The sequence below is a fragment of the Lampetra fluviatilis genome, chromosome 61, assembly GCF_964198595.1.
Source record: "Lampetra fluviatilis chromosome 61, kcLamFluv1.1, whole genome shotgun sequence".
Taxonomy (NCBI): Eukaryota; Metazoa; Chordata; class Hyperoartia; order Petromyzontiformes; family Petromyzontidae; genus Lampetra; species Lampetra fluviatilis.
In genome coordinates, this window is record NC_136335.1 from 1,862,178 (window position 1) to 1,874,994 (window position 12,817).

Genomic DNA, 12,817 nt, shown 5'->3' on the forward strand with positions numbered 1-12,817 from the left:
TGGAGCTGCGATTGGTCAATTTAAGGGTCGGTTAATTGTTCATCTTCTTGGTTCTTTCGCTAAATTCACGTAGAAGGGAAGTAATAAAATAATAAAAATAAAATATAATAAAATAATTCTCACGACGTTTCGGCCACAACGCAAGCAGCCGTCTTCAGGTGGAAAACAGGTTTCGGCCACAACGCAAGTAGCGTTGTGGCCGAAACGTCGTGAGAATTATTTTGTTATGTTTTATTTTTATTATTTTATTACTTCCCTTCTACGTGACTTTACCGAAAGAACCAAGAAGATGAATCCCTGCAGTCACGAAAGCTTTAAATCGAAATTTACGGTTAATTGTTGTTTTAACAAGAATTACAAATCGGCTTAACACGTAGGCTCTCTCGCTTTGTTTACGTGACAACCTTTACTGGCTGTTCATAATCAACGTTTTTGGGCTTAGATCGCGTTATTTATAAATGTGTCGTAACCCTCCACCACCCGACACGGCCAATCAGTAAAAAAGTGTCACGTTGACAAAAGACAATTAGTTCACTGCTTTAGCCCACCGGTGTGTTGAAGCGTGAAACCACAACAATTTACAATTTGAGTACGACGTTTCGCTGGTAATTGCATCCAGTATCATCGGGCAATTCGCCAGAATGGTGAATAATATTGGTCGCGAAAGCCTACGTGTTAAATTTACTGGCTGTGTCGGGTGGTGGCGGAGGGTTACGGCACAAATACTTGCGCCAAAAACTTTTTATCACGAATTATAAAATCCATTTTTTTTCGTGGGCGATTACTCAGCGCTCCCTTTAAAAACACGTCGCCCCCCCCCCCCACCCCCCCCAGGAGGCCACACGCGGCGTGACGGTGAGCTGACGGTGAGCTGACGATGCCGATGACTTCGCCAAGGCCCGCCGCCCCCCCCCCCATCACTTCCCGTTCAGCGGCACCACACTGGTGCAGAGGCGAACTTAACTTAACTTTTTTTGGGCTCCCCCAACTCGTATTGCGTCATGCAACTGATAATCGATATGTAAATCCAGCTCAATGTATTGCGCATCTGATCAAATTGGTTGGCTCACGGAAAGCATTTGGGGCTGTGGTGTGTTTTCTGGGTCTCTGAGAAATTTCTGCCGATATCGGAACGATGCCCGGCAACACCACAGACGGATAAAACGCCGCTGTATTGTGATGGTACTGTGGGACCCACCGTCGTGCAACGTTGCATATCCGACCGTCGCATAAATCCGACCCATTAACCGACCCACACCCCCTCACTGCTGTATTTGTGCATGATGGCGTAACCGTCGTGTTCTATAAACCTTCACGTATTTGACCCTTTCACCTACATCCACCGATTCTCCAGTCCCCAGCGAGGCGGGCGTGCGACTTTGCAGCATCTTCAGCGTCACGCAGCGCCGAGTGCCATCGGAGCCGCACGAGGCAGCTTGGTCGGTTAGAAGTGGCCGCTGTGGTTGCGTCGTGCTTAATGAGCCTTCATCGCTGCTGCCTGGTGATCAACTCTGACATCAGCGGGGGGGGGTTAGGGGCAATTGGGGACGAGCATTGGTCGTGTGAAGGAGCGTGCGGCGATTGTGTGCGAGCGTACGTGAGAGAGCGAGCGAGCGTGGTTGACCGTGATCGGTGAGGAGGGAGGGAGGAAGGGAGGGGGCCAGGTGGGGTGACGTCACAGTTGGTGGCGCTTGTTGATGAGCACCGAGCAGCACGTGAGAGCACCGTTCACCTTCGCCAGTTCCGAGTTGGACACCGGGATGAGGGCGTAATCCTTCAACTTTTCAAACGCCTGCCACCACGTGGAGATATTGGAGGTGAGAGAGAAGGGGGGAGAGTGTGTTTTACGCAAGTCAGAGTGAGTGTGTGTCTGTGTGTGAGAGTAGGGAGCGGTGGTGTAGCGGTTAGCGCGCTGCGCTACAAACCCGGCAACCCGGGTTCGATTCCCGCTCACGGCCAACACCGGTGACGATTATCTGAACCGGTCCTGGGCCTCCCCTAGGTCGACTCAGACTGAAATTAGTACCTGGTGCGGTGTGTAAACATCGCCACTGGGGAGACAAAGGCGGTCGGGCGTGGTTGCTGGCCACCCACCCCCTCGTGTGCCGTTCCAGCCTTCATAGGTAGCAGCACTTGCCCCTACAGTCGGTTATCAGCTATACGGGGGGTCTTTTGTCTTTGTGTGAACATTCGTGAGAGTCGGCTAAATTGTGAGAGCGAGCTCTAATGTGAAGGTGTCAAGTAAAGCAGCGTATGAATGAGCGAGCGAGCGAGTTTGTGTGCGAGTGAGTTACCGGGTGGGTGGTTCAGTGAGCGAGTGATCAAAATCGTGAGTGCCCAAGTGGGTGAATGAATGAATGAGAAAATAGGTGCAGTGATGAGAGTTTAGCTGGCGAGCGAGAATGGATGTGGGGGGCGAGTGCGTGAAAGAGCACAAGTGAGCAAGTTGGGGGACAATTTTGGTAAATGAATAAGTGGGTGGGCGAGTTGAATGAAACGAGTGGCTAGGTACTGGCAAAGGTTCTTGAATGGTGTAAGTATATGGCAGTTGGTGAGGAGGTAGGTGAATGAATGAATGAGTGGAGTGTGTAGGCAAGCGAATGAGAGTTGAGTTTCTGAGCAGGCAAGTAGGTAGGTGAATGAATTAATGAATGAGTGGAGTGTGTAGGCCAGCGAATGAGAGTTGAGTTTCTAAGGAGGAAAGTAGGTAGGTGAATGAATGAGTGGAGTGTGTAGGCAAGCGAATGAGAGTTGAGTTGCTGAGCAAGTAGGTAAGTGAATGAATGAATGACTAAGTGGAGTTTGTAGGCAAGCGAATGAGAGTTGAGTTTCTGAGCAGGAAAGTAGGTAGGTGAACGAATTAATGAGTGAGTGGAGTGTGTGGGCAAGCGAATGAGAGTTGAGTTTCTGGGCAGGCAAGTAGGTAGGTGAATGAATGAGTGGAGTGTGTAGGCAAGCGAATGAGAGTTGAGTTTCTAGGCAGGTAGGTAGGTGAATGAATGAATGAATGGAGTGGAGTGTGTGGGCAAGCGAATGAGAGTTGAGTTGCCAAGCAAGTAGGTAGGTGAACGAATGAATGAGTGGAGTGTGTAGACAAGCGAATGAGAGTTGAGTTTCTAGGCAGGTAGGTAGGTGAATGAATGAATAAGTGGAGCGTGTGGGCAAGCGAATGAGAGTTGAGTTGCTGAGCAGACGGATGTGTGAATCAGCGACATGGAAATCAAAAGGAGATGAACGAGCGAGCGGGCGGGCGGGCGGGCGAGCGGGGGTCACCTTGGCAGACTCGGGGTAGTCCTCGCCGGACGCGTGCAAGAGCGCGTGCCCCTTGTTGCCGAGCCGTGCGTACACGCAGTTGGCGGCGCCGTCGTCCGGCACGGTGAGCTTGTCGTAGTGGTGGTCGGTGAGCTGCTGCATGGTCTAACTCGCCACGCGCGCACACAAACACACACACGGCGGCGTCAGCGAGCATCACGTACAAAGACAACACCACGCCCGGTCGCCTTTGTCTCCCCAGTGGCGATGTTTACTACACACCGCACCAGGTACTCGTTTGAGGCCGAGTCGACCTAGGGAAAGGCCCAGGACCGGTTCAGATGATCGTCACCGGTGTTTGCCGTGAGCGGGAATCGAACCCTGGTCGCCAGGTTCGTAGAGCAGCGCGCTAACCGCTACACCACCGCTCCCCACTACACACACGTGCAACAACAACAACAACCGCCATTCGCCACTAAGTGGCGGTGACGTCACCACGACGCTTGTGCCAGGCCAAGTGCACCTTGAGGCCACGTGAAGTGTCGAACGCCCGCTGGCAGGAGGTCACTGGGCAGACCCAGCAGGTGCCACGGGTCGACTGACCGAGATAACCGAGATGACTGGCTGATGCACCACCTGTGCCCCCTACTGTGCCAAATTGCTGTGCTTTAGCCACCCGGCGCTCCGCTCGTTGTTGTGAGCATCGCTCCTCCGCCCTCCGTTGTTGTTGGGAGGGCGACTGCCTCCCAACTGCCCAGTAGCGTCCTTTACGAGCCACACACGTGCACCCACAGACACCCACAGACACACACACAAGTGCGTGCGCTCCCTCCTCACCCGTAGCGCACGCTGTGCGTTTTCGCTGCTGCCGATGACGAGCAGATCAGGTCCTCCCATGCTGCAGAAGCTCTTGAGGTGCAGAGCTCCACTCACAGGCACGGTGGACACGGCATAGTCCTGAACGCACGCAGACAAAGATCCCCCGTGTAGCCTTAACAGACTGTTGGGGCAAGTGCTGTTAGCGAGCACCTATGAAGGGCCAGCACCACGCCCGGCCGACCTTTGTCTCCCTAGTGGCGACACAAATCACACCATACGACGCCCAGGACCGGTTCAGATAATGAATCGTCACTGGTGTTGGCTGTGAGCGAGAATCGAACCTGGGTCACCAGGCTTGCAGCGCAGCGCGCTAACCGCTACACTACCGATCCCCCCACTGAACGCACGCACACACACACACACAAAGTGAAATATAAATAAACGAGCTTTACTACCCGGCTTCGCCCGGGACTTTGATTCTTGTCTTGGATTAATACACGGCCTACACGGAGGGTTGGGGGGGGTGCGTGACGTCAGCAGGCACACTGCGTGACGTCAGCAGGCACACTGCGTGACGCTGCCGCATGCGGGTGACATCACAGATGTGACGTCACTGCTCACTTGCCGTGCAAAATATATCCATTATTGCGCCTCCCCCCCCTCCCAAAATAGAAAAGTATATTTTTGTACTTTCTGCATTGTGTACAGTCTGGAAGCTACCCACGTGCCAAATTTCAAGTTTGTTGCATGTCGGGAAGTACGCTAAACATTTCGAACGGCACACATTCACAAATTTCCCTTTTATATAATATAGATTTACAACACTGGTTCTTCACGTTCTGTAGATGTAGATGCCACTGGTTCTGCACGTCCTGCAGATGTAGATGCCACTGGTTCTTCACGTTCTTCAGATGTAGATGCCACTGGTTCTTCACGTTCTGCAGATGTAGATGCCACTGGTTCTTCGCGTTCTGCAGATGTAGATGCCACTGGTTCTTCACGTTCTGCAGATGTAGATGCCACCACCGCCATCTATTGCACGGCGGTTGAACTTACGATTCTTGGTCCCAACAGGCAACTGGACATACGGACAGCTTTGTTCGTATCTCTGAAAGTTCGTAAGTCGAATGTTCACAAGTAAAGGAGTCCCTGTACACGAGTGCTGTACGTGTATGCTTGCATATGCAGACACAGCACCCGTGTTATTTACACACATGTTCACACACAACACACAGTGCTATGGGACGCAACTCTTACCCTGAACGTGTCCGCCAGAATTTCGGCTCCTCGCTGATTAGTGCGCTTGGACAGACCCACAAAAAACTCCCGTCCTGTGGTAAATAACACAGACACGCACGGAGACTTATTTTTACACAAATCTACATTGTAAATGTCTACAGTGAACAAAGACAAAGATCCCCCGTATAGCCTTAACAGACTGTAGGGGCAAGTGCTGTTAGCGAGCACCTATGAAGGCCGGAACGGTACACGAGGGGGTGGGTGGGCCAGCACCACGCCCGACCGCCTTTGTCTCCCCAGTGGCGATGTTTACACACCACACCAGGTACTCATTTCAGGCTGAGTCGACCTAGGGGAGGCCCGGGACCGGTTCAGATAATCGTCACTGGGTGTTGGCCGTGAGCGGGAATCGAACTCGGGTCGCCGGGTTCATAGCGCAGCGCGCTAACCACTACACCACCGCTCCCCATTGTGAACAGAGCACACACACACACACGTAGTACATGTACAGCCCTTTTGTCAATTCAGATGAGGGCCTCGCCATGCCGTGTGGGTCGTGAGGGTTCGTTTGACCATACTTCACCATGATCGTCAATGTGGGATGGTGAAGGCATATCGGAGCATGGTGTTTGTAGTGATGATGCGGCTGCTTCTGCTACTAATGATGCATTTTTATGTTTTAATTCAATAATGATGACGAGTTATTATTTTCACGGCTGATGTTTGCCACGGAGATTTAACGATTCAACCGAATGAGTCTGATGAACCGAGTGGGCCCCATTCTCGTCTGTAATCTTTCTTACGTTTGTAGGATGCCGGAGAATGACACTTATGACGGGAAGATGAGATTGACGATGGTATTGACGATGGTAATGACGATGACGCCAATGCGACATTTATTGACGACGCCGTCAAGTGACGTCGATAGCATTGACGCGGCGAGACCGAGTCAGCCCCGGACAGACGATTTCAGCCCACGCACATCTCTAGTGGAGCTCTCCAACCCCCCAAAAAAAGAACCACAGCACCGCCCTGTAACATCACCGCCGCTGTATTATCGTGCAGACTGCGGCGCTCGGAGGTGACGCAAGAGAGGCATTTTTTAAATCCTTTATATTAAGTTCACTTGCTTGCTTGCTTGCGCGCTTACGACCGTGCAAATCTTTCGGTCGTTTTTTAACCCACTTCCCGTGATCCAATCGAGCTGACATTTTGCACACAGACTCGTCGTGACAATTTATTTTCGTGAAAATTTTTTTCCTAAATTTTCCACTTTTTAGGAAAAAAAATTTTTCATATTTAATTTAAAATACCAATGTGATAAAAATGAAACTCTTACTCAAGAAAAACAGAAATGAATAATAAAATAAAACCGATGCCACGCATATAAAGGATTTATAGTGAAAAACTTTGTTTTTACGGGTTAATTTTTTGTTGTTTAGCGAGCGCGGCGAAGGGGGACGGGAGGTGGAGTGAGGTGGGGGGGGGGTCGGTGGTGTCGAGGTGTGACGCGGGCCCGCAGGGCGAGATACCGGTGAGAGAGCGCGCGCGCGAGGAATGATTGTCTGCATGCACGCGATGCAACCGACATTTCACGCCACTTTTTTTTTTATATAATCGGGTGGTCCCTGGGTTTAAGTTTCTCGCTCCGGGGAGACCCCACCGCAGACCTTTTAGAAGCGCGTGTGTGCGTGTGCCTATGTGCGTGTGTGCGCGAGATTGTGTGCGCTTGGAGGGGAGCTGTAGCACAGTAGTCGGCGCACTGCGTTACGAAGCCAACGACGCGAGTTTTACGCCCGCTCAAGGCCAATGTCGTTTGGCGAACATTTCAACCGGCTTTAGGCCTTCCCCTAGGTCGACTCAGCCTTGCCGGCATCAACTCGCCCGTAATAAACTAAACACCTGGTGTGGCGTGAAAACGTAAGAAAGGTTAGAAATACGAGGGGCCCATTTGGTCCATCTAGCTCGTTCGGTTGCGAGTAGCAGATCGATGCTAGAACCGCACCGAGGCGTTTCCCAGCGGATCTGCTTCCACGTGATCGCTGGGGGAGACAAAGGTGGTCAGGGGTGGTGCTGGCTACCTACTCCCTCATGTGCCTGTACCAGCCTTAACATACGTGCTTGATAACAGCACTTTGCCCCATCAGTCTGTTGAGGGTCGTATCATGGGGGAGCTTCGTCTTTGTGGGTTCCCCCACCCCCTCCTCACAGTGGCCAGCACTATAAAAGTTGTAAAACGGTAACAGTTAAAAAAAAAACACACGTTTATTTACAATCGAGCAAAGTCGTAAGAACCTGGAAATAATTTTGAGACGATAAATGACGGGGAGGAACTCCGAGGCAGGGCAGTGTAAGAAGCGGAGAGAGAAGCGCTGTAACCTGCGGTGCAGCGAGCGGGTTGGCGAGTGGGCGAGTGAGTGACTCAGTGTGTGGGTTAGCGAGTGAATGAGCGAGCGAACGAGCGAGCGCTGTAGTTGCGACATGGAGTGTGGGCGAGTGGGCGAGTGAGCAAATCAGTGGGCGAGTCAGTGCGTTGTTACAACCTGCAGTGTGCCGTGTGAACAGTGTGGAGGAGGCGATACAGTCGGCTTGATCAGACCGAGTCCTCAACATGTGTGGCGGATACACCGATTGAAGTTCACAGGGACAGCCACCGCAGCAGTAGCGATACAGGAGTGACGGAGCCGACAACCGACCGCTCGTGATTTGCTGAAGATGACGAGTAGCAACTTGACCTCTGGGAAATTTCACTCGCGACCGTTCCGATTGCCGAGTTGAAGCATTCCTGGCCACAGCGACACCCGGGCGGCCGAAAAGGAGGGGCCGCTTTTAACACAAAAAAAATAAAGTAAAATGAAGTGCTTTTTGAGCACGAGCACCCCCGGGGCCAGTAGGTGTGAAGTTTTTTTTTTTAGCTGCCACTGCAAACGCCGGCCCAATTCACACGATCCCGCAAATCCAGGGATGTTTCAAATAGCTGCCCTTTAACGTGCGCGTGTTTGTGTGTGTGTGTGACCACGGGTACATTTGCATTCGAAAGACGCTTTTTTATATAACTACAGCATAAAAAAAGTGTTCCATTTCACATGATTATTTTCTTCTTCTCAAAGTGACTGACGCGCCTCGGTCGATGCTTCATCATCATAAGCCTCATCATTTCGTCATGATTTATCCACTGCTCGATGAAAGCCTCCAACTCGTAGCCCCCACTGGATGTGTGACAGAGATCTTCAATCACATTCCAGTCATACATCGATATTCTGATTCTGACCTCTCACAATCCCGAAACTTAACAATCCATTTTGACTCCCATGCACAAGCCGATTCATGTCGCTCCGTCTCCGTTAAAGCTCACGACCATCGGCCACCAACCGCTTCAGCCCAAGTCCCGCTAACCTTTCTGAAGTCAAAATGTTCGCCGAATCCACGCGTTCTTCTTCCCGCCTCCCAAGTGCGATTCCAAGCGTGCTCAGGCATGCAGCTGATGGTTTGCTGAAGTCAAAACGGAATCTTTACCTTGGCTCGGCCAGGTGTGGTGAACCAAAAACCTTAACCACTGCGGTCATTTAAAGTCAAAAAGGATCTCCCTGCTCAAACGAAGATCACCCTCCCATGGTTGGGGATTCTAAATTCATGCGGTACAGGGGATTAGTCCATTCCATAAGACATCCACTGTTGATGTCCTACAAAGTGGTACTCACCCTTTACTGATGCAGGAGGAATGATAATAAAGGTTTTTGGGTTAGATCGCGTTATTTATAAATGTGTCGTAACCCTCCACCACCCGACACGGCCAAACAGTAAAAAAAGTGTCACGTTGACAAAATAATTCACTTCTTTAGCCCACCGGTGTGTTGAAGGGCAAATCAACATCATTTAAAATTTGAGTCCGACGTTTCGCTGGTAATTACATCCAGCTTTAAATCGGGCGATGTTGATTCGCTCTTCAAACACACCGGTGGGCTAACGGAGTGAATTATTTTGTCCTTTGTAAACGTGACACACTTTTTACTGATTGGCCGTGTCGGGTGGTGGAGGGTTACGACACATTTAATAACGCGATCTAACCCAAAAACCTTTATTACGAATAATATTGGTCGTGAAAGCCTACGTGTTAAATTGAGGAGGAATGATGATGACCTGAATCAACCACCGAGTGGAAGTTTAACGAAAATCACCTGGAGCTGAGTCTCGATCGGGATTGGGATTCTGACACGCAGTGGCATCGTGTCGTCTGTGCTCAAGGAGGAGGTGTTGGCTTCTGTATTAGGCAGGGCAGGAATGTGTGCGCACACTCGCACGTTCCATCTAATAGCAAAGCGACCTAAAAATATAATGCAGAGTTTCTAAATTTCTCGACGGCTTGCCAACGAAATGAAATGTGATAGCACCTTGCGCACGTTAGAAGGATCGTAAATCGGTGGGTCGCAGATTAAAGCGCTGTACAGACAGAAGCCACTCAAACTGGGAGGTTTAGGGCGAGCGATTTGCGAGCTTATATTTTAACAACGCGAAAGAATTGGCGAGAAAGGTCATGGAGATTTTTCGAAGGCTTCATTTGACGGGTCCAAAAAAAAAGGAAAATACGACCACACCCCACCCCCCACGAAAACGTGCTCTTGATCACGATGCTTTTTCTCTGAAGCTTTGTGTGCGGTCGTGTTCTTACAGAAGTCTTGGCACATTTTCAATGTAATTTGCCATTCTTTAGTTCTTCTTCAAAGTTTGGGTACTGAATTGGTTAATTCTCAAAAAGTCAACTGAGCATTCAGGCTGTGCTCATCTCAGATTTACAGCCCTTGGCCCGTGGTGAGGATTCCACATTCCGATGGTGGGGGGAGAGTCTGTGCATAGGACAACCACACTCTCAACCTCATTAAGTGTTATTATTTTATTGATCAAAGATGGATCATGGGCCGCGTCAACCGCCATCAAGATGTGAACTCAACATTCGGATTGCAAGCCACTCACGCTCTGCCACTGAGCTAGACATCAATTTTCCCCCCAGTCAATTTAAACATTGAGTTGACGTCTTCTTGGTTCTTTCGGTAAAGTCACGTAGGTCTGTCTCCCCGACAGACCTGGTCTTCACCTGAGGACGGCTGCTTGCGTTGTGGCCGAAACGTCGTGATAATTATTTTATGATGTTTTATTTTATTATTTTATTATTTCCATTCTACGTGACTTTACCGAAAGAACCAAGAAGATGAATCCCTGCAGTCACGAAAGCTTTAAATCGAAAATTGAGTTGACGATTATAATCCCCCGCTAAAGATGCTAGGAAAAGCGTTCTTTTATTTAGGGCAGAAGACTCAAAAATGTGTGTTTTTATGAAGGATAATGCGATGAAGACGGAAGCCCCGGCAACAATATACATATACAAATAAACAAGACTACCAAGTCAGGCCTAGTACAGGAAACCGTCAATACTGCCGACATGCGACACAAAGACTGGTGGACCGGCTACCAGAGCGTGATCATGGAGAGAACGCTGGGGGGAGGTGCATGGGGAAAAGATGAAGACCACGATCCGAGTGGGCGTCAGGCGTCAAAACACTGGACGTGACGGTGTCGGTGACGGACAGCGACGAGGGGAGAAAGTCCGGCGATTAGACTGGCAGCGAAAAAAAAAAACGGATCGGGCCGGAAAAAGGGACTCAGAATAAGATTATTTGGGATGTAACGATTCGCTCCCTTCGCCGATATTTGACGACGACGCAATCTTGATTAAATTAAATTGAAAATATAAAGTTGTGCTCTTATGATGAATGTAGAATCTACAGTGGCCGCAGGGTGTCCGTGAACCCCTGACGTACACAGCATATACGAATTGCATGCCTCATAAAACGTAAGGACTGGTTTTGATCAATACAACTTTACATTCTTGAAATACTGCCTGGGTCGTTCCTGCTCAACAAAGCGCTCAATAGGCATCATGATGAGTGGTGGGGGGAGGGGTACAAATGTGTCCGATTAAATTTCGATTTAAAGCTTTCGTGACTGCAGGGATTCATCTTCTTGGTTCTTTCGGTAAAGTCACGTAGAAGGGAAGTAATAAAATAATAAAAATATAACATAATAAAAATAATTCTCACGACGTTTCGGCTGCTTGCGTTGTGGCCGAAACGTCGTGAGAATTATTTTATTATGTTTTATTTTTATTATTTTATTACTTCCCTTCTACGTGACTTTACCGAAAGAACCAAGAAGATCTGTCCGATTAGTACGTTTGGCTACGTACAGTGCGAAAGAAGTTCAACATACGTACGTACGTATGTCAGAGCGCGAAAGCGGCATCCCCACTGCTTAGATTCTGAATTCAGATCCAGAGCAAGTTAATTGCAGGCCTGCGCCCTTACCTTCTATCCGGAGCTCACACTCCCCCACCCCGCCCCCCAAAAATTCAAGTCCAAATGCATGCTTCACCTTTTCTGCTCCGGCTATGGGTAATCACCGCCGACGCCTAACATTAAACGCCCCGCGTCTAAATTCCTAAATGTGCAATAGACTTTAATGTTCTACCTGCGCATGCCACTGCTATTATTTTACACAAGCCCGTGTATACAGTTTTGCTTGGAAACTGTGCAGAATGTAGCAACAAACCTGTTTTAGACTATTTTAAGTTGAATTGCATCATCGCAATCAAATGTGTAATGTATACAAGTGTAATGCGAGCAATTTTATTGAAGTAATAAAGCAGTGGGTAGTGTGTGTGTGTGTGTCCGTTTGTCTTTACACACGCAGATCGGTAGTGTAGCGGATCGCGCGCTGCGCTACGAACCCGGTGACCCGAGTTTGATTACCACTCACGGCCAACACCAGTGACTATTATTTGGGCCTCTCCTAGGTCGACTCAGCTTCAAATTAGTACCTGGTGCGCTGTGTAAACATCGCCACTGGGGAGACAAAGGCGGCCGGGTGTGGTGTTGGCCACCCACCCCCTCGTGTGCCGTGCCGGCCTTCATAGGTGCTCGCTAACAGCACTTGCCCCAACAGTCTGTTAAGGCTATACGGCAGATCTTTGTCTTTGTCTACATATAAATCGGTGTTTTAGTTGGGACCGCAGGTGCTGCATCTGCCAGTCATCTCAAGTCAATTATCTCATAACACCTGGGGTCTCTGTTCCTTGACCTTCTTCTGCCAGACAGCCAAGCCTGCCTTCGACAAAAAAAATTGCACGCGGCCTCTTAAGGTGTACACCTAGCCTGGCGCGGTTAACGATTAGTGACGAGTGATATCTTCACTATGGGAACCTCATTTGCCAGTAAAAATATGATAATTGGTTTTTTACCCTTCTATCTGGCAACAAAACTGACACCTTTTTACAAGGAGTCATGTTTGCATAGACCGCAATACCTGCAGTCATAATACAAACAAAAGAACATAACTCTGATAATGTGCACTGTCCTTGAAGTGTGGACCAATCAACTTCAAGGACAGTGCACATTATCAGAGTTATGTTCTTTTGTTTGTATTATGACTGCAGGTATTGCGGTCTATGCAAACA

At 49.4% G+C, this 12,817-nt stretch overlaps 1 protein-coding gene across 1 annotated transcript in view; it reads right to left on the reverse strand.

Moving 5' to 3' along the window:
- Positions 1-1,413: 1,413 nt before the first annotated feature.
- Positions 1,414-12,817, reverse strand: part of LOC144951288 (N(G),N(G)-dimethylarginine dimethylaminohydrolase 1-like) — a 47,823-nt gene continuing 36,419 nt past the window's right edge. Inside the window, 4 exon segments of the mRNA XM_078881476.1 lie at positions 1,414-1,792; positions 3,274-3,417; positions 4,090-4,209; positions 5,329-5,402. Coding sequence (XP_078737602.1) covers positions 1,676-1,792; positions 3,274-3,417; positions 4,090-4,209; positions 5,329-5,402 — 455 coding nt within the window. The 3' untranslated portion in view covers positions 1,414-1,675.